The sequence below is a fragment of the Centropristis striata genome, chromosome 2 (genome assembly GCF_030273125.1).
Source record: "Centropristis striata isolate RG_2023a ecotype Rhode Island chromosome 2, C.striata_1.0, whole genome shotgun sequence".
Classification (NCBI taxonomy): domain Eukaryota; kingdom Metazoa; phylum Chordata; class Actinopteri; order Perciformes; family Serranidae; genus Centropristis; species Centropristis striata.
Genome location: NC_081518.1, coordinates 8,002,816 through 8,024,014, shown reverse-complemented (window position 1 = coordinate 8,024,014; position 21,199 = coordinate 8,002,816). Strand labels below are relative to the sequence as shown.

The window sequence follows — 21,199 nt, the reverse complement described above, 5'->3', positions numbered from 1 at the left end:
TTTATCTTAACCGAAAACAAAAAGTTGACTTTATACTCGTCATTTCTACTTTTTTCTCGAAATTGTATTCGAACTTTACTCTCGACATCTCGACTATTCTTATTATTTCGACTTTTTTTTCTCGAACTGCATAATACAAAAATAAAATTTTCCTCTCATTTTTTTTCCCTACATGGCCCCAATCCTCTTCCGTATTGACTATAATGAAGGTGTTCAGTGTAAAAAAAAAACACCCAGTTTTATTAATGCCCCTTATAACCATTGACTTTAAGAGGTTGTCATTGGGAAAAAAGAATAGATGTGTTTATTGTGAGAAGTGGTTCAACTATTTAGAATTTGTGCCCGAAAAAACAATTTCTCACCCGTAATTTAGCGTCTTTACTACATTTTTGTGCTACCACAGATGGAGACTCTGCCGGGGATGGTACAAGTGATTGCCCGGAGAGAAACCAACGATAGGCTATGAACCAATACCAACTCCCTCCTAAAACCTTGAACCCTAGACCCTCTGACTCACCTGGTAAGTTCCTGAATGCGAAAATGATGTCCTTCCATTAAAACCTTTATTTTGAATATACCTCAGATCATAAATAACTCATAGTAAATGTTTTCGTGGGGGCCACTGCATTTTCAGTCTGCCACAAAATGTGACCCTATCTTATAATTCACACGTGATGTCCTACCATAGTGTTTGTTTATTTTAGTTTTTTGTATATACTTGAATTTTTAATCATCTTGAATAAGGAGAAGTTACTAATTTCTTATCAAAAGCTATTGAGGGACACACTTTGTCAAACTTTTTTGTTTGTTCTATTTAAAGGCTGCTACAAAATGTGACTCCTCTCTATAATGCAGTCTCTGACAAACTATTTAGTTTATTTTCTTTATTTTGTCAGGAACCGGCTCGAAGTTCAGACAAAACGAGGGGAGATCACACAACATTTAGAGTAATTTGGTTATCATTTCAAGTCTATTAAATTTTTTAAAACCACCGTTTATTCTAAAACTTGAACTAATGTTTTGTAGGAAAACCAACTGGGGCTGGAGAGGGGAAAATATTCTGTGTAGCTGAATCACAGACAACAAACTATAACTTGGGTTTGAATTAGGGCTGAGCAATTAATTCAAATTTAATATAGAAACGTGGATTTGTGCAGTACCCAAATCAGAGAAGGTGCTATATTTGTCAGACGAAAATTGTGGCAAAATACCATTTGGAATTAAGTATGAAATTATCTTGTACAGACATAAAAAATATCACCACAATAAATAAAATAAACATCACACCATGATTAATTTATTGTATCTTTCAATAAAGATTAGAATTATGCAAAAATAATTACCTTCAATATTCTGCATATCTTATTTGCACTGTCAAAATATTGAAATTAGGTTTTTTTTTAAATTATTTAATATTAGTCTTTCCGTTATATCAGGAGAAACACAGTGCCTCTGCCACTTTGAATCTAAATCACAGAAAAATAACCCCACTGCCATTTATAAATGCACAAACACACATGATGAATTAAACATTTTAATTCTGTTATTATTTGAATGTTTAACAAAAACATTTGATGAAATATACAATATATGGCAAACCCATCATTTAAAATGATTTGGGTTTGCCAGAGTTTCTTACATCAGCGGGTTCACAATCTTTTAAGAAGCACCAAAGAACGAGAATGGGAAACACGACAAGCTGACATCATCGTGCCATTCAAGGGCATCTCAAACTGCTAACTCTTACTAACATTGTGATGGATCCCTTCACATCAAATGCCTCGCTGGTTTACATGGCAAACAGAATAAGGAATGCAACCATCAGACAGAAGAGACCCATAGCTTCAGACAGAGCGAAGCCCAGGATGGCGTAAGAGAACAGCTGCTGCTTCAGAGAGGGGTTCCTGTGGAGAAACAGAGGAGCAGCTGAGACAAGTTGGAGGTTTAAAGTTTTAAAAAGTGCCAAGACACTTCAGCGAGCAGACAATCCCCATGTCTGCCAAGGCTCCCCATGGAGGACTTAATACATGTGACAAAATAAGTCTATCAAACTCTGGGAGGCATTAAGGCAACACAAACCCTTGACACAATTCCCTTTATAAAGTGACAAAAACACCATTCCTTTCACTACACATGTTAATTGATTCATTTCCCCCCTTGACATTAAAATGAGAAAAAAATCCCATCTAATGGCAGAAATCACTAAAAGCAAATTAATTGTTCTTTGGACAAAACCATATCTGTTCAACTAATTAAAAAAAACTGAGATTTTGCAGCATTTGCTCCTTGGTGGAGATTCATTTAATTAATTTAATTGAATTAATAAGAATACATTTTATTTATAGGTGCCTTTCTTTCACTCAAGGTCACCATACAGTAACAACAACAAAAAACCAAACAACTAATAAATAACAATGAAAATATGAATATAGTATTAACAATTTAGTAAACAGAATGGGGATGTAATGTGACATTTTTAGGTACAATATTTAAACAGTTTTAATGTGTTTTAATTCTCCTATTCCACAATTTGATTAAATTTTTTATTTTAGGGTCAGGATTTAATTCAATCTTTGAGATAGCTATTTTTTTCAGCACTGAATGCACTTTTGGACTATCAAGTCTTTATTTGTAAAGATCAACAGCTCCTTCGTGTTAGGCCTTTAAAACTGTAATTTATATTTTAAAATTCTCTTCATGAAGGCAGGCCACATGATATCAAGTGTGATTTAACCGCCCGTTTTTATTTTATTTTATTTTATTTTTTAGGAATGAACAACTGATCCTGCATTTGATTTGGATAACTGAAATTGAAAGCTTATTTGGGTGAGATGATGCGTTTAATATACCTGGCATATCCGATAATAAGGCTGCCGAACACTGTTCCGATTCCAGCTCCAGACCCGGCCACTCCCACGGTGGCAGCTCCTGCTCCAATGAACTTTGCGGCAGTGTCGATGTCGCGGCTCACAGCGCTGGTCTGGAACCCCCGAACAGCAACCTGCTGCTGGGAGGCAGAGATGCTCTGCGGTGCCAGGAGGGAAGCAGTCTGAAAGACAGAAAATAAGTGAGGTTAGTACAAAACAAATCACAACAGGATCACAAAACTGCCATATTTGCTGTATTTTCCTGGCAAAATATAACCAGGATATTAGGTGTTGCTGCTGAATGTCCATCACATTTGTTACCTCATTCACGACTGACCTTCAAACATGCAGGTCAGATGCATTTGCTCTACGCATTTATCTGGAATACTAAACATACTTTTAAAGTCAATGCTCCATTAAAATTCTGGCCCTTGATTTTGTCTCCACAGTGCAGCTTCAGAAAAGTCAAAGAAATGTTGCATACTGGTGCAGATCTGGCATTGCATTCGTTCAATGGTAGCAGCTGCCTATGTGCAACTAATGTTAGCTGCACATAGGCTGCTGCCTGATGTTTACGGTTGATGTAAATGTCAGCATTGCTTTTGCTGACAACAAAACTTCTGATGGTACTCTTCGATAGGAAACTGGACATGCTGCATTTAGCTTCTAATCCTATCACCTCACCAATCCTCACCCGCCCATGTGAAGTTTATTGGGGAGCTAAGTTTTTACAAATACTTACTCTTGTAATGTTGAATTACCCTGCATACAAATGTACATGAGCAGTTTTTTTGTCTAGTCACTCTTTGTATGTGAGAATAAGGTAATAGGAATAGCCCAGTGATTAATGGAGCTGTGATAGCTTCAGAGTGCCCCACCGCTGTGAACACTTAAAGTCAATACATCAGTTATAATACACAGTACAGAGAGCTTCCTACCTCTGCTTTCCTGGCATCTGAGACTACTGCTGCTGAGAGTGGTCTGCACAGTACCCGAGATCCAGCACGGACCTGTATCAAGACAATACAAAAAAAAGAAATGTTTTGGTTAGACAGTCTTGTTTGATAAGATGTTGCAGGCAGATTTTCATCTCAGTAAGAGTACAGGAGGATTTGCAACAAAATGTACTTGAGGTATCAAAAATAAAACTAATGCAGAGTGACAACAGTCAGTCTTCTACTATAATTTTAGTGGATTATTTTATTGATGTATTAATTTGCAGGATGTACTTTAATGTTGTTTTTGGTCAAGGCGGAGCTAATTTAACTATACTTTCGGTAGTTTAATTGGAAACAATCATATTTTCTTCTGTTATATTTTCTGTTTTGCATGTAAAATCTTAATTGTAAAAGGGTAACTAAAGCTCTTAAGGGAAAAGTGCAGTATTTCTCTTAGAATATAACGGAGTAGAGGTAAAAGAAAATTTAGTTTCTCAAGTAAAGTATGAGTACTGTGAGTAGAACTATTGAGTAATAGAAAACTTAGCATTGTCGTTGCAGGTTGAAGCTACAGTCATGGGGGAAAAATAGCTTTCTTTGATTTCATGTTCATTTTAATGCCTGGTACAACTAAAAGTACATTTGTTTGGACAGATACAATGATAATAAATAATCAAAATCATTATCAAGAAAACTAAGGAAAATGGCTCGATATCAGCTATTAGATTAAACTCTTATTAGCCATTTTTGTCGTTATTATGTTTATTCAAACAAATTAATATTAAGGCATTAAAATGAAATATGTTTTTCCATGACTGTATAATTTACCATATTCAGTGGTTGAAAAGTACCAAGCTGACCCATTATAGGGCTGCTTTGGATTAATTCAGCTCAAACAGCTCTTTTTTTTTTACTTGAACATGACTGCTTATAAGTTAACTACGATATATCATTTAAATGTAGACAATACTGATTTATATAAGCTTTAAAAAGAGAGGACAAACACGGGGAGAGACTGGAGAGGCTGGGCTGTGCTCAGAACAAGGACGTCCTTGCAGGTGTAAATACTCCAGCAGAGGGTCACAGACGGCTACAAAGCTAAATGCTAATGTTAGCATTTAGCTGCTTGTTTGCCCTGAACACAGACTGGCAGCTATTTGCACACTGGCAGTATACATATGTAGCTGTTATCTCCATTCATTGAAGCGGACTCACTCACCAGGGAGGGCGTGGAGACGAACTTAGCACAGGCATACATTATGTTGTGGATATGTGGTCAGGTCAACCAAAGGAGCTGTGGTTGATTCAGTGTCTGCTATCTGCACAAAGAAACACATACAGGACAAGAATGCACAGATTTAGTTGTTCGATCCTGCAACAAGTTGGCTAAATAAGAAAGTACAGAGTGTGCAAAGTTACGTGGACACACAACACAAGTAAGGTCAAGATTAGCTGCAAACCGAATAATGTCACTTAAAAAACAAGCTAGGAGTTAAATGAGACGAGCTGAGCAGCGGTGTAGTTTAAAGAGCTGCGAAAACACAGAGTTACACACAAGAGTGATAATATAATGGTGAACTCACACAGATCGTGACAGAGGAGGTTAGCTCTCACCGGTGTGTAGTAAAGGTCGAAGACACGAGAAACAAGCGCATGCGCAATATCACGGTTCAGGATGAGTTTCCGGTTTCCTGACGTGAGGTGTCACGTCCACTACCACCGACGTTTTATAAGAACTATAACACATCCAGGTCCATTTTTTTTAAATAAACTTAACTAGGACAGTCCACAGTAGACAAATATCAGCATTGACTATCTGCTGCTGCCTGTAAAGGAAATGTTATTCACCTGCAGATTAAAACTAAAAGCTTTCTGTTATCTGACTACTACCCCCTACAGACCGTCTGAACAAAATATTATACAGTATATGCCAGTGCTATATATATTAGTTATATATAGGCTATATATAACTAATATATATTTTTCTATATATAATAACTAATTGATTGTGACTAATTGATATATATATATATATATATATATATATATATATATATATATATATATATATATATATATATATATTAAAAAATACATATTACTTCATAATTCTCCAAATATTATTATTTTTAAAAAGTGTTTTAATTTAGCCTATATGCACTAAAAGTGAAGCTATACACTATTGTGTGTGTGTGTGTGTGTGTGTGTGTGTGTGTGTGTGTGTGTGTGTGTGCATGTGTGTGTGTGTGTGTGTGTGTGTGTGTGTGTGTGTGTGTTCTGGAATGCACTTTAAATTAGCTCTCACTTGATTCACTTTAATATTTTGTTTAGTGTTACATGTAGATAATTGAATTTATTTCAGTTGTTTTATGTCTTTTATGTGTTGAGATCATGCAGATATGTTTCATACATGTCTGTTTTTAATGTATCTTGTTTTGTTCTTTCACAAAACTAATGAGGCTATAAAAGTGAGGGGGTCCAATGTGTAGTTATTCTCTATATTTTACAGCAGTGGTTCCCAAACACAGGAGTTATCGAAAGGGTGTCTAATAATATAAATCATTTTCAAAATAATGTATAGTTCTAAATGAACATGAATTTGTCTTTGAATCATATTTCTCACATAGGGGCAAAGCTTGCAAATGTTTAAAAGGTTCACCTGTAATACAAGATATACAACCACAAGGGGGCACCAACATACCATGCACACTGTGATACAAACTAGAATATTACATCCATTGTTTGTGAAAAAAGATGAAAAAGATGGAAGATTTAATCACGGGGAGGTAAAATAGAGAAAACTGACATAAAATCATTTGAGGTCCATTATAATGTACAGTATAACTACATTTACTTCTATTGGTGTGTTACACAGCTTTGATATTTTAAATCAAAAACCTTTTGCAGTATTCATCTTAGACATGGGTCAGTAAAAGAAACACTATTGCTGTAGGTGTGAAGAATTACAACTGCAAATGCAATGAATTATGGTTTTGTAGCTGCACCTTTTATTTCCCAGACAGCAAGGTGGTGGGTGGAAAGATGGGGATGTCTGATAAATGCAGGTGTGTAGAATTTGTATGTTTATTGCATTTTCACTACCGAATGTAGGTATTTATTTTTATGCATGTATTCACTAAAATTATTCAAGTGTGATGTTAGCCTTTTGCCACAGACTGGAATCAGTACCAAATATTTTGCAATTTATATGCATTTCAAGGTGTGCAACTGCTTCACACTGAAATCAGATTTCCGTGACACTGAATAATTGAGGCATTGACCTTCACCTTGCAGCGATCACGAAGCTTTGAAAAATGATAATCAATTCAATAAAGCGATCATATTTCCATAAAAGCCTTCATCTGGCATTGCGCCCCAGTGCGCATTAACATCTTGCATCAGGTGGATATCCTTCCACCGTCTCTAAATTTATCTCCTAAATTAACATTAAATATTTATATCACTCTAGCTTTAAGTGGGCTTCCCCTCTTCAAGGATGCATCTCTGGCCGCCCCCTCAGAGGTAAGCTCTCCATTTGGCGATGCGGAAGGGAGATTCCTCGGCTCTTCCAGTCATACACCCCCTCCTCTGTATGATGGCACCGTTACGCACCACTATAATAAGCGGAGACGTGATTTTCAGGGGCGAATCCCTGCCGACGTCACTCCCAGTGCTATATAAATATCCTGAGCAACGACTCTGAGCAGACTCAAACAAAACCGCTTTTTGGGCTACAACAACTCTTCAAACCAAGGATTATTGGATTGCCTTCGTTGGATTTTATTGCCAGCACCGAGTAAGTGTCTTTAATACTGATGAGACATTTTAAGCTTTAGTTTTATTTTGCGTTTATTTGTTGAGTAGAGTTGAACAAACGTGGTTTAGGTTGAGATTTTGGAAAGCCAAATTTGCTGAATTATAGGCTACTCGGTCAAATGTATGTTTTAGTATTAAAATATGACTTAAAATGCTAAACAAATGTAATGTTATCCTCACTATATCCATAGTTTGCCTTTTACGCTTTTCCTTTACGCGTGTGTAAATGTGAGATTTACGCATGTCCCCTCTCTCCGCAGATCCTCGGTACAAGCACAATGACTTTGAACAAGGGTGACAAATTGCGGAACATGGACAAGAGAAGAGGGAGCATGCCTTTCCCCATGAATCTACCCAATCTGCACAGAAGGAGCATGCCTGTGGACGACCGGGACTTGCGCGCCACGATGCCACAGACTGGACAGACCGACGAGCTGTCCAACCTCCTGCGCTGCACGTCCTACTCCCCGAGCGAGCAGCACAGAGGCAGCTGCGCGTCGGACTCCTCAGACTCCGTCATCTCCACCGGCAGCGACCCCGACTCCCAGGTGTACAAGGTGGTCCTCCTCGGGGAGCACGGCGTCGGCAAGTCCAGCCTGGCACGCGTCTTTGGAGGGGTTGAGGATGCTGGTCACGACTTCGATGAAGCAGGTAAATGGGGATGCTGAGGATGAGTCATCAATCTTGTCTGCCCACACTCACACCTATAGACACACTCCAGATGTATTGTATATGATGATAATTAGAGTTGTCAAAGGTTAATTTAGTCTACATACTGAAGGCACTATGTATTTATACAAGGTTTCGTGGAATAAGTGCAAAACTGTGGAGGCCACTTTTTAAATTTTTTCTTCCTTTACGTTTTTTAAGCATGATTTTTCTTTAATAGAATTGCATAAAAGCCACATGGAGCTCTGTAATTCAGAATAATATATGAAGACAGTCAGAAAATTCCACTGATGGGTTAGAAAAAATCTGATCTTATTTTTGCATGCAAGGGTGCATTGATTATTGCTATTTCCATCTACAGCGAGGCACCAGCTCTGCCCTCAGTAGTACAGCTGTCAGAAACACATCCAATAGCATAATGTGAAGGGGAAATATAAAAGGCCAGTGATGGCTTGATCACAGGCTGTGATCATCGTTCTGATTCAATGTGTAGAGTACAAAAGGAGAAAAAAAAAAGGTGCTAAAATCAGTGTGAAGAAAAGCAGCAACAAACACGACTGTTCATATAAGAGATGCTTTGGCCCTTTCTGTCAGTGTGTAACGTAATCTTTTTTTTCTTCCTCAGGAAACACTTATGACAGATCTATCGTGGTAGATGAAGAAGAGTCATCCATTATGTTGTATGACATCTGGGAACAGGTGAGTTATGTATGATGTATGCAGTGTTACGTTTACATCGGTTCATGGATACCGCTGCAGGAGGATCAGACATGTATGATGCTAAACTTGGTATCTGTTTTTCCTCTCCTGAAGGATAACAGCCAGTGGCTGAAGGAGCAGTGCATGAGGATGGGAGACGCCTACATCATCGTGTATTCAGTGACAGACAAATCAAGCTTCGAGAAGGCGTCAGAGTTGCGTATTCAGCTGCGCCGAGCCAGGCAGTCAGAGAACATTCCCATAATCCTCGTGGGCAACAAGAGCGACCTGGTGCGGTCCAGAGAGGTGTCTGTAGATGGTAAGTCAGGAAGATTAACACATTTTTAAAACCTAAAATGAGACACATGTATGATGTGCTAGTGGGAAAACAAATTTATTAGGTATTATTTGAATTTTAAAGCTATATTGTGTCTTTTCATTAACAAATCTGATAGTTCTGGTCAGGCTTGACTGGCTTTGGTGGGGTCAGGCCACATGTCTCACACTGAAATAGCACTGCTAACTAAACATAAAACAAGTATCAATATAGGGTTACCATATTCATTATTCTGCCTTGATCTCATACCTTCTTGTTCTCTTGTTATACATCTACTCAAAGCACTAATTTCCCCTTCTCCATTTGTTCTCTCTCACAGAGGGGAGCGCCTGTGCAGTGGTGTTTGACTGCAAGTTCATCGAGACGTCTGCGTCCCTTCACCACAATGTGCAGGACCTATTCGAAGGCATCGTGAGACAGATCCGCTTGAGGAAAGACAGCAAGGAGGAGAACGCACGACGCATGGCCAACTGCAGGCGCAGAGAGAGCATCGGCAAGAAGGCCAAGCGGTTTCTGGGCCGCATGGTTGCACGCAAGAACAAGAAGATGGCCTTCAGGCAGAAGTCAAAGTCCTGCCACGACCTAACAGTTCTCTGAGGAACAGAAGGGACAGACGGACATTTTTTTCTGTGGCCTCTGAAGACCAGACGCTGTGTGTGTTTTAACACTAACCCTAAAGGACTAATAGAGCTGTACAGAAATATATTTTTATTTTTTAGACACAAACCAAAAGCAAAGAAAGGACTTAATTAATAAACATGACACTATTCAAGTCATATCATGATAATGGTAATAACCTGCATGAAGCTTTGCAAACGTTTATTTTATGTTATTATTATTTTTGTCTGCCTTAAACATGTTGCTGTCATAATATGATCAGTATGTATGAGAAATCTCGAATTTTCGAATGAGTTGCAAAGATTGCCTTGTTGTTGGGTTATTGTTCTGCTCCTTTATTGGAGACGATTGATGTACATAGTTTAACGTGAATGATTCTGAATGCAACATACATCTCATTATCCTAAAAGACACGGTAATGGATCACAATACTTTGTCATCTGGAGTCATATTTACTTGAAACGTGGTACGCAGGTTCGTGCCTCGGCCAAGTTACTGAGGACAGTCAAAGATATGAGAAAACATCTGTTTTTCTATGTTGTTCCATGACATCGAATTCAGGTTGTGAATGTATGAGTAAAGCAATAAGTTATATTCGTCTTGTGAACCTTGACATTATTTGGAAATTCTTTGTTTACGTTGATTTCCTTTTTCAATAAAATCTAAAATCAAAACATAAAATCCTCTCATCTTCTTTATTATTCCTGAAACAAAGTGTTCAGCAGAATGCACCAGAAAAGAAGGAGGCATTTACATCCTCATCAATATTCATCTGATCGTATCAGTGGAGTGGAACCTCACTGGCCATTGGTTTTTAAAGGAAGGAAACAAGGTAGTTAAGCATGTTTATCTGAAGGTGTTAACCATTAATCCCCCAAAGGAGTACAAGAACGCTATTTTTCCACCCAATTTAAACTCCTCTCACACCTCTCAGAGGGAACACACACATCACAAGGAGAAGGTAAGAAACACAACCTTTTGTGTTAAACGTTCTGCTAATAACTATATTTATCCCACCGTTTTTATTCTCACCATGCTGTTGTTGAGCTACATTAAATCCGGAGTTTGTTGTTATAATTTAGAGGCTTAAATTGGAGTTGATTGATTATATAAATAGGACATTACTGTTACCTTCACAGAGCACCATAGCTGTTTGTTAAAAAAAAGTAGCTGTATCTACAAAATATCCAAAGAAATAACTCAATCTTTGCAGCAAACTTGATTCCAACAAACAAAAGTTTAACTTTCAAACCAAATTAGGCTACTTGTAATGGTTGGAGTCCAGATGTTGCTTTTAACAGTTTTGTGGTTATGTATTTAAAATGCAGGCTGCGAGACAAGTAAAAACTGTGAAATCTGTGTGTATGAAAGATAACCATGGTGGTGAATCAGTAACAAGACAGAAATTTTGTTGATTGTTGGACTGAGGACATGTGGTTTGAAACACTGTGAATATGCCACATTTACAGGCACTCGAGGCTGACAGAGGAGCTACGACCATGCTCATCACAGCTCTCATAGTAAGAATTATTAGACAGTTTACCCCAAAATTAAAAATACCTGTACTGCTATTTATCGATCTAGATTGTTCTGGTGTCAGTTGCAGTTTGTTGAAGATATTGGGATCATAAGGATTTCTTCATTCTCTTAAATTTGCTGGAAATAGATGCTCAAAGCGCCAAAAAAATACATTTGAAAGACTCAAATGCAATGCCTCTTTGCAGAAATCATGACTCAGTAATTGAAGATAATCAACAGACCTTGTTGTAAAGAGTTTAATGGCAGAACTATTTCCTTTCTAGTATCGTTCACACATGGAAGTAGGAGGAGATGTCTGTTTTTTTAGATTTTGGGGTGAACAGTCCCTTTAAGTGGAATACTTTGTTCATTTAAAAGAGCAAAAATACTGCATGAACAACATCACTAATAAGGACTTAATATGTTGTTTCACAGTTGGTGATACTCTCCACATTTGTACCATGCTCTGGAGCAAATGTAAAAATTGGCGTTCCTGAAAACTACAATGGTATATTCCCGTGGTATCTGGCTAAGGTAAGGCATTTAATTTACTCAAATTAACCTAACATAGTTTCTTTATATGGTTATAACCTGCTAAGAAATTAGATGTGTGGTTCTTTTAAGTTCCCCAATCTTACAATGTAAACTTTTTTTTTTTTTTTAAACAAACTATTCTGATATTTAGAGCATATATTGTACCTTTATGTGGAAAATCAACCAAAAGTTTTTATTTTCATAGTAATTTGACAGGCATCACTAACTGTTTGAAAGTTCTAAACTCCTGCTTATTAATTTGACCAAATTATTCAATGACACATAATGTAAAGTCCACTGTACTGAACACAGACAGTTGATTAATGAACGCATCTCCTGACAAACTTTTTTCTTTTTGTGGTGAGGAAAGTGGTGAATAGACCATTATTGATCAAGGCAGAAACTGAAGGAAAAGTATAAGCAAGAATCGAATTGAGAATTGTCCCAGCCTCTTTTATTCTCTCCTACAGTATCTGCACTTAAGGTTGAGCACGCTGGCGTCATCACTAGACTATAATTGGAGCGTTCACAAAGACCCAGCCTCTGCATTCAGGCCAGCTGCGTGGCAGGCGCCGTGTTTTGTTCACATGTCACTCAGACATCCTCTGGATTGTGCCGCTGCATGAGTATCTGGCACTTTGATTGGTTTTATTGTGACGTCACCACATCTTGTATGAAACATCGTTTCAGTCTTTGTGTTGGGCTGAGCGTCATTTATGCTCTTCGAGTGGTTAATGGCCAGAATGGAGGAGTTAGATAATAACCTCACTTTGTTCTGGTGGGAATGAAAAAGGACGTAATAATTGCTGCAGATTAGTTCAAGGTAAAAGCTCTTCACCAACTCATTTAGAGCCAACTCACATCTGGCTCTAAATATAGACTGTGAAGGCTGAGCTTTTCTACAAAATATTATAACATTATAGGATTTTTATAACAACAATTTGGACATCATCATACAAGTTTAATGGAAAGATGCTGACAAAAAAGGATTCAAAGGTCAAAGTGGGCATTCTTTTACAATCATCACCTATAATAAATGTTTTTATTGACAACAAATCCCCTAAAAAGACTAAAACCAACAAGGTGTTGATCCGTCTCTTAATACCTTGCTGCTTCTCTAACCCGTCTGTGGCACTCAGTCCCAAGCCCATTTATTCCCACTACAAACATAAACCTTTAACAACAGTTCACAACGATATAGTTTAAGTCATAATCACAACAGTAATCCTCTTAAGCAGCTGGGCACTGTAGCTTTAAGCAAACATTATTCAAACAGCAGTAAATAGCAGTATTTGTTGGGGACTATTTTCCGCTGCGGATTAATACACATTTAGTGTGCTAGCAAGTGTTTAAAGCCGCAGGATGTGTAAGAAAAAGTAAAGTATGTAGTATAAACAGTTAATGCATGAATTTGGTAACAAGCAGCTTCAGTTTTCATGGGAAAGGAAAACTCATTAGTCAAGTCAGCTTAGCATATCTGAATTGGATGCTCTGGTTGATACGATAACATGAGAACAGGAATCTGAATCCTCCCTATTGTGCTCTTATATCAAAATTGGAACATAACAGGAAATTAGAGGACATGAACCAGAGCTACACAGAAATTATGACGCACAAACTTACATGGTTAAAAGAGAAACACAAAGTGTTGTCTCCTCAGATTTGTTCTGATCAGTGGATTTGTCGGTCACCTTTGACATCTGTTTTTGATACTTCGTCAAGTGTTTTTTAAAAAAAAGATTTTCTACTGCAGATGGTGTATGTGGAACTGATTCAAAAGACTTGTTTAAGGTCATTAGTGAACATGTCAGCCAGCAGAACAACAAGGCTCACTGATATGCTGATGTTAATCTTTTTGCAGGATTTATTTCCAGTAAGAAAGTAAAACATATAACACATCACCTGACTCATCCATTAACGCATGTGGTACAGGTAGAAATCTGCTGCAGCCAGTGTGAGTGCTGTATTATTCTCTCAGTAAACATTTTTAAGTGAACAAGACTTTTGACCAGATAATCATAAAAAGGTACCACTAAAGCAAAAATGAAAAACAGTCTTATTTATGTTTGTTAGTCTCTGAGTTAGTGTTTATTAGCGTGTTTCTGTCTTTATGTTTTAATCATCCTTTAAGTACTGTAATCAGATGATGCATGTTTTTTTTAGTCTCAGTAGGACATCCTGTTCAAATTCAAGTTAAAATGAAATCTTTAAAAAAAACTTTATTGTTTGTGACCTTTTACATTTAAAAAAAATCTTTATTCTGTTATGTTTTGTACAGCTCCAAAGCCTGCCAGTTAATTACAGTGACCTGGTGGTAACTGGGGATGATGAGGGGATATTTGGATTTGACGCTCAGTTTCTGTACGCTCTAAAACCACTGGACAGAGAGAAACAGCCGTCTTACTCTCTGCAGGTATTACATCAGATTGTGTCATATATGATGATAGCAAGCTGCCATACGTGTCTTAGCTAATGAAAACTTGTAAAAAATTAATTAATTCAAGATGCTGTTAATTTTTTATTTGCATTTTATGAGGTTCATGTGCTTATGATCAATAATGTATAAAGAATTAACCGCTCCAGAGTCTCATGGGGAGTCTGCATGTCAACAGCAGTGTGTGTTATTCAAAGATAGCTACAGAATGTGTGTGTGTGTGTGTGTGTGTGTGTGTGTGTGTGTGTGTGTGTGTGTCTGTGTGTGTAATACAGGTGTCCTTCAGAACATCAGAGCACCGTCAGAGCTTCACTGTTGAAGTGTGTGTCATCGACAAGAACGACAACGTGCCCACTTTTATAGAGGAGAGCATGAGAGGCAGCGTTCAGCTCGGGCTTCTAAAAGGTACAAGAACCTTGAGCTGTAATGTGGCTGTGTTGCACAACCTTTTTCAGTCTGGGTCACATTTGTCAGTCCTGCTATACAGAATACAAAAAAACATTCAGTCTTCAGTAACGTATCCCTGGAAACAGCAATTTTTTTCTTAACCTTGCACAGAATCAATGATGTGGCATACTGGATCAGTTACATCATGAGTACACTGAAAAAAGACTTAACCATGTCGGCCCCAATACAAATCCCCAGTATATTTTATTTGGATTAATATCCTCTGTTGGAAGACATTAACGCCAACCACCAATGTTAACGCTACCATGTTATTACGTTAGCATGTTGATTTGTTAGCTAGCTAACTCTAGCTTAGCATGTTAGCTTCATTTGTCACATACAAACTGATTTTATTAGGAATGCATAGTTGGAGTTCATGTTTATTATGATTATGTTACTTAATGAAGGAGTTAGCTTTGATGATAGTTTAACATGTTCCAGAGTTAGCTGTCTGCATAGCTGTGTCTGGGAGGCAGTGAGGGCAGAATAACCAACAAAAGTCCTTTATAGCTCGTTATAGAAAGAGAAGTCTGAGTTGCAGATATATTCATAATAGTACACTTCTGTACTGCTAGCTTGTTGGGCTTATCATATTTTTATATGCCAATTATCACCTAAAGGAGACATATTATGCTAATTTTGAGGTTCATACTTGTATTTTCAGTTTCTACTAGAAAACTTTTTTTGCTCCATTTGCAGCTGGGGAATGACTGTAGCGGCACCTTTCTTTTAGTCATGACATCACAACCTTACGAAAGTTGTAAAAGCTCCTGCATTTCCCAGTTTATTTTTCTGTAAAATGTCACTTTTTGCAGTATAGGACCTTTAAAATGTAAACCTGCAGGGTCACTACCTAAAGCCAGCACTCATGGCATTTAGTGAAGAATGGAGATATTATTGCATCATGTTGTCTTATGAGCAGATCAGGCATTTTGCATAATTTTTAACATATCTAATACTTTCATAAAACCAGGCGCATACTTCATTGTATATCTTTGGTTTTGTGCAAACAACCCATGTTCTATCCATTTCTCTTACAGTGTTTTGAGTCCGAGTGGTGAGAGATGTCTCTGATGCACCATTTTTAACACTGCACCGCCTGTGTCTCTCAGGTATCCCGTTCATGCAGGTGGAGGCGCTGGATCGTGATGAACGCAACACTGGGCACGCTGAGCTGCGGTTCAGCCTCATGGAGCAGACACCCAGGATCCCCTCCAGCCAAATGTTCTTCATCAACTCCATCACTGGAGAGGTTTCCCTCACGGAGGAAGGTGATTGCTTTCTCATTTCTTTGTTGTATGATGGCAATGTTTTATCAAGCCATTTAGTTATGGAAAACGTTAGTCTTGTTTTCATATCTCATAAGTTTTCCCCAACATTTCCATAAATAATAAACACGGTCCCTTGTGAAATTAAATACAAAAAATGCAGTAAGATGTGATATAAAAGTAATGCAATTATGTTGGCCAGTAATACTTCTTTCAGCCATGCACATGCATACTATAATTACAGTATCGATGCAGTCAGCTTCTGTATGCTGCTGCTATTTCTGTAACTTTGATATTGCCCTTTGATACGGCTTGGCAGGAGCTAGATGACTTTCACGCTTGCTGGTCTCTTCCGGCCCACACTGCTGCTGCTGCTGCTGCTGCTGCTGCTGATGGTTTCCACATTTTCATAAGGAAAATTGAAAATGTACCGTTGATTTTTTATTTATTGTAAGGCGAACCATCACTAATGGTTATGATTACCTTCACAGCGGGTTAGTTCTGGTTTTTCTTTTCCACTTTTGCAGGAAATTGAAAATTAAGTGATGAATCACACTGGTGGATGTGGTAAATTTAGTAGGCAATGTGTTTATTATCACAGTAATCTAAGGGAAAATATAGTCCGTTAAAGTGCATTTCATAAGCCATCACGTTTCTATTTTTTTGTTGTTGTCTTTAAATGTATTTCCCTTTGCTTCCAGATATAATTTGCACACATACAGTACCATAACATTAAAACTTGTACAATATACACTGTAGATGTCTTTGTAAAAGAGTAAGAAATTATATTTTTTGATTAATTCTTGTATCATTGATCCCTCTGTGACCACCAGGAGCCTCGACTCTTGACCCGGAGATGTGTGGCCGTTACAAACTCTCAGTGATGGTGAAGGACATGGCGGGGAAGGTGAACGCTTTCTTCACCACCGGCATCGTTACTGTGGAGGTGACTGGAAACACGTGGGCGTCTCCCGACCCTGTACGACTTCAGGAGAACCTCCCGGGCCCCTACCCCATCCCCATCTCACAGGTGAGGCAGCAACAGCCCAATCAACATGTGTTTCTGTGTTTCCTCTGAAATACAAATCCACCACTTTAGCACGTGAAGTGTTTTTCACCCAACTACATTAAAACCACTTTTACTTATTTGATCTGTACTATAAATCATGCAAACAACTCAAGGTAAGTGCTGACTCTATTGTTTATGCAGTTCCAACTGTTATATCATGTTACAATAAAACAAACTCTGTCAATAGCCCGGGCCCAGTAAAGTGGCATCATGTTGCCAGTTGCTGTTTTTAGTGGTTCTGGGTCCTCCTAAGTGACCAAACACTGAATTATTGATGCTGCTCAAATGCCATGGATCCTTTCAGGCTACCTCCTGACTGAGTCACTGTTACTCCCATAATCACTCACTCTCCCACCCACCATTCAACACCACCAGCTCTCTGAGGGCTATTATACAAACCTAAGAGCATGAAGACAAAATGCACCCCAAAATAGACCTCACACATTTCAATCATATTGTTCAGCTCAGAATAAATATTTTACTATTTCATGTCATCTAGAGAAATTTTTTTGTGTCTACTTGAATGCAAATGTGTAATTTTCTGCAACTGGGGGTCTCTCAATAAAAACAAAAACAAAAGAGTGAACAACGCCATCATGCAGCTGCAATCAGTTTCCCCAAGTTCGGATTCCTTTAGTGTCACCATTCAGGAAGTTTTGACTACAGAGGTCAGGTGATTAAAACTGGTGCAAACACTGAATAAAGCAGTTTCATGTTAAAAATCAGCAATTCTCTGATGCAACTTGGCACACCAACAGAACAGCTGTTAGCCGAGCTGCTGCTAATGTTTACTCAGCTTTTGTGTCTGATAAATTAAGATCCAGACGTCCAATGACTAAAATCCTTCATCCAGTTAAAATATGCAGTTAAAAGCAACATGTGTACTCTAAAAATGTGGCTTAAAATTTTATAAAAAGTCAACAATCACAACACTTTCTTTTTATTGCATCATCATCATTACAATTTGGACAATAGCGGCGAGAATACAAATGCAGAAACATAGAGGCAACATGCATAAATAAGGATGATGTAATAGGCATGACTTAAGTTTAGAAGTGCATTAAAAAAGTATCAGGTTATAAATAATGAACATATAAAAAATGGCAATCTTATACAAAAGCGCCTGCTGAGTTCTCTGTTTTTTTGTTTTCATAGGATAATATGACTTCCTTGGGTTTCAGTTTGATTGATTGTTTTGTTTGCGAGACAAAATAGTTCTCCGTTTTTTTCCAGAATGGACAACCACAATACTGACATTTGACACCGCTGACTGGCGACAGCGACCTCTAGTTTTACTAAAAATGACATTGGACATTGTTGGAAACATTTGGGATAATGTAAATACACAAGTCAACAAAAATATATCAGAGGTCTAATTGTTTTTAGACATTTACCCTTTATATAGCTTTAATATCTTAACAATTTTGTAACATTGAAGTCTGCTTTGGTAGACTCATTGATTAATCCATCAATGATTCAGCAACTATTTGGATAATTAATCAATAATCAAAGTATTTTTTAGAGGAAAGAGGCCAAACACGCTGCTTCCAGTTTCTATGTTGTGAGGATTACATAATTCACTGAATATCTTTGGGTTTTACCTTTTTGTTGCTAGAAACAAGACAAATTGAACTGTAATAAATACTGTCTATAAATACTTTGCCTGATCAGTTGAGGATGATTGTAGGTTGCAGCCAAACATGCCAATAAAGTTTGTTGAAATCAAGAATTTGAACTGAATGATGAAATAGTAACCATGGTGATTTTAAGAGGCACATTTTCAGATCTGGAATCCTGTGTTCAGATAAGATTTTGGAAGAAGTCTCTGCCTTGAAGGAAATCTGCAAGCCCACTCACCATTTCATTGTGTACTGAGTCCCAAAATATCTGCTCATCAATCATCAATGTTCTGAGTTCCGGTTCAAAGAGACCGCGTTAATTTTAATAATAGGAGTTACTGTGCGACATTACTGCAGCGCTGATATCAGTGTGTCTGTCCCTGGTCTTGTCTAACCTTTTGGTTGTTTTAATATTAGCCATATCAGCTACATGTCTATAAATAACTCAAAAGCCCTCAGAGGTTTTGTAACACATGAAAAAAAAATCAGTGGCAGTTACCCTTTGTGAGGAAATTTCTTTTTACGCCTGCACGGCATGAAAAAACTTTATTCATCCACTACTGAGAACTGTGGAAACAAAGAATCTGATGGTGAATTAAATGCATTGTGCAGGTTGTGAGTGTCGCTCTCTGTGGCCAGTAGGTACATCACAGTACCTCCCCCTCCTCTTGTTTTCTCCCACCTCCCCCACACTCGCCCTCAGCCTCTCATCTCTCCTGTTCTAACAGCCCCTTCCACCCACTGAAAACGTGTGGATTCACAAGTGTAGGCACATTTTTTTTTCTCTCCATAGTTTTCAAAAGCCAGTTCAAATCTACAATCAAATCTCTTTTGCTCTTGTGGGTTTAACACCTAATAACCGTTGCTCTAGCACACAGCTTGGTGACTTTAAGAAGGATTTCTATCATTTAAATGTGAACAAATAGCATCTGTGTTTCTTTATGTAAATGAGGTGATGTGAAAATATTTAACCGAGCAGATTCCCTCAGTGTTTCTGCTTTAATTTCTCTTGAAAAATGTGCTAAGAGAGTGAGAAATGAAGCGTCCATTGTTCCATCGGTGAACGTGTCGACATGAAAACCGTTTAGTTCCACCCAGAATCTAAATCATTCAAAACGGGATTAGTTTAACATGGACGGTTACTTGGGGGAAGCCTCATTTCGCCCACGCTGAGTGATTGTACCGCTCGCTGTGCGCAGTAGGTGGTGGGACTAACCGCTGGTATGACACATACAGAGAAAGTCATGTTCAAGGGCCCACTCTGTGCATCTCACCTCCCCTACTGTCTCAGATAAATGGAGCAGTCATGTTCGCATCCCCTCATCTGTAACAAACGTTTTTCTTGCACTGACATCAACCGCGCTGTGACGACATTTCTGACAGATGCTGAAATCAATCTGCCATCGTTTTTTTCTCTGTGTGAAACTCAGTTATAAAAGTCGAGATCGCTGTTGTGATCAATTTGAGTGATTCTTTAATCAGATCAAAACGAGTTCTGGCTGTAATTTTAAATATAAAAAACCCAGGCTTTTGTTATCGGTACTTTTGCGTCACTGGGGCAAGGGAGGTTAATTTCAAACTGTTATCTGTTGCATGTTTCTGATTGCTTGCCTAAAACTTGGATTATGTAATGCAATCAGGAGAACTACTTCAACTCAGTAATGCAATCTATTGAGACTTTGGGGTGGAGGAGAGGCCTCGGAGCCTGTGAATGAATGAGTCAGGGCTCTTAACTGCATTGAATTGCCAGTTTTCACAGTCAAAAGAAATCTGATTATTTGCTGCAGAATTAGTTTGGGCCCCACTAGACCTTCGTCATGTCCTCATACTCACTGTTCAATATTACAAATAATACTCAATCAATGTGGCGCTTCTGAGAACATTAGTCATCAGAGGTGATCTCATGTTGGTTTGAAAAACACGACATTAAAGTCACCATGACCATGAAGTGTAGTGTCATCTATTTATTACAATGAATAATTATGACTACTAGATGTGTAGGTAACAGTTTATATTATTCATATTCATTACAATGAAATAGATACTTAATTTAGTTTATTTTCAGTTGTTTTACTGTCTTAAAATCATTCGTAATGCTATCATTTATGTTATTTAACAGTCTATTGTTGCACATATTAAACCATGTTATGTACTATTAAGTGTATATAATACATGGTTGACCATAAAGTTTGAATAATTCTGTTTTCAGACACAATCCTCTGTGAATTGTGGTTTCATTTTCACTGTGATACGTTTGGAAGAGATTGATTAATAAAGTTTTGAGAAGATAAACACTTGAGTTACCATGTAAAGTATTGATAAACATTATTAGAGATATTAAGATATTAAGCTTACTTTTGTTAATA

General features: G+C 37.8%; 3 protein-coding genes across 3 annotated transcripts in view; 2 read left to right on the top strand and 1 right to left on the bottom strand.

The window, feature by feature from the left end:
- Window positions 1-1,520: 1,520 nt before the first annotated feature.
- Window positions 1,521-5,517, bottom strand: LOC131987051 (ATP synthase F(0) complex subunit C2, mitochondrial-like). The gene is made up of 5 exons (XM_059352197.1): window positions 5,389-5,517; window positions 5,025-5,124; window positions 3,806-3,877; window positions 2,850-3,049; window positions 1,521-1,904 (listed from the first exon to the last, which is right to left on the bottom strand). Exons 2-5 carry the CDS (start codon window positions 5,061-5,063, stop codon window positions 1,790-1,792), a joined length of 426 nt encoding a protein of 141 aa, XP_059208180.1. The 5' UTR covers window positions 5,064-5,124; window positions 5,389-5,517; the 3' UTR covers window positions 1,521-1,789.
- A 1,942-nt stretch (window positions 5,518-7,459) lies between these two features.
- On the top strand, window positions 7,460-10,644 carry rrad (Ras-related associated with diabetes). The gene is made up of 5 exons (XM_059355511.1): window positions 7,460-7,601; window positions 7,882-8,272; window positions 8,916-8,989; window positions 9,104-9,308; window positions 9,646-10,644. Exons 2-5 carry the CDS (start codon window positions 7,900-7,902, stop codon window positions 9,921-9,923), a joined length of 930 nt encoding a protein of 309 aa, XP_059211494.1. The 5' UTR covers window positions 7,460-7,601; window positions 7,882-7,899; the 3' UTR covers window positions 9,924-10,644.
- A 691-nt stretch (window positions 10,645-11,335) lies between these two features.
- cdh16 (cadherin 16, KSP-cadherin) overlaps window positions 11,336-21,199 on the top strand; it is a 34,581-nt gene continuing 24,717 nt past the window's right edge. The window contains exons 1-6 of the mRNA XM_059355450.1: window positions 11,336-11,464; window positions 11,898-11,996; window positions 14,275-14,409; window positions 14,706-14,835; window positions 15,990-16,148; window positions 16,979-17,175. Coding sequence (XP_059211433.1) covers window positions 11,399-11,464; window positions 11,898-11,996; window positions 14,275-14,409; window positions 14,706-14,835; window positions 15,990-16,148; window positions 16,979-17,175 — 786 coding nt within the window. The 5' untranslated portion in view covers window positions 11,336-11,398. The remainder of the gene's footprint in view (window positions 11,465-11,897; window positions 11,997-14,274; window positions 14,410-14,705; window positions 14,836-15,989; window positions 16,149-16,978; window positions 17,176-21,199) is intronic.

Coding starts and splice junctions, on each gene's coding strand:
- LOC131987051 (XM_059352197.1), bottom strand. CDS start 5,063: ATGTATGCCTGTGCTAAGTTCGTCTCCACGCCCTCCCTG. Junction 3,878..5,024: donor TCGTCTCCACGCCCTCCCTG/GTGAGTGAGTCC, acceptor GTCTTGATACAG/GTCCGTGCTGGATCTCGGGT. Junction 3,050..3,805: donor CAGATGCCAGGAAAGCAGAG/GTAGGAAGCTCT, acceptor TCTGTCTTTCAG/ACTGCTTCCCTCCTGGCACC.
- rrad (XM_059355511.1), top strand. CDS start 7,900: ATGACTTTGAACAAGGGTGACAAATTGCGGAACATGGACAAGAGAAGA. Junction 8,273..8,915: donor TCACGACTTCGATGAAGCAG/GTAAATGGGGAT, acceptor TTTCTTCCTCAG/GAAACACTTATGACAGATCT. Junction 9,309..9,645: donor CAGAGAGGTGTCTGTAGATG/GTAAGTCAGGAA, acceptor TCTCTCTCACAG/AGGGGAGCGCCTGTGCAGTG.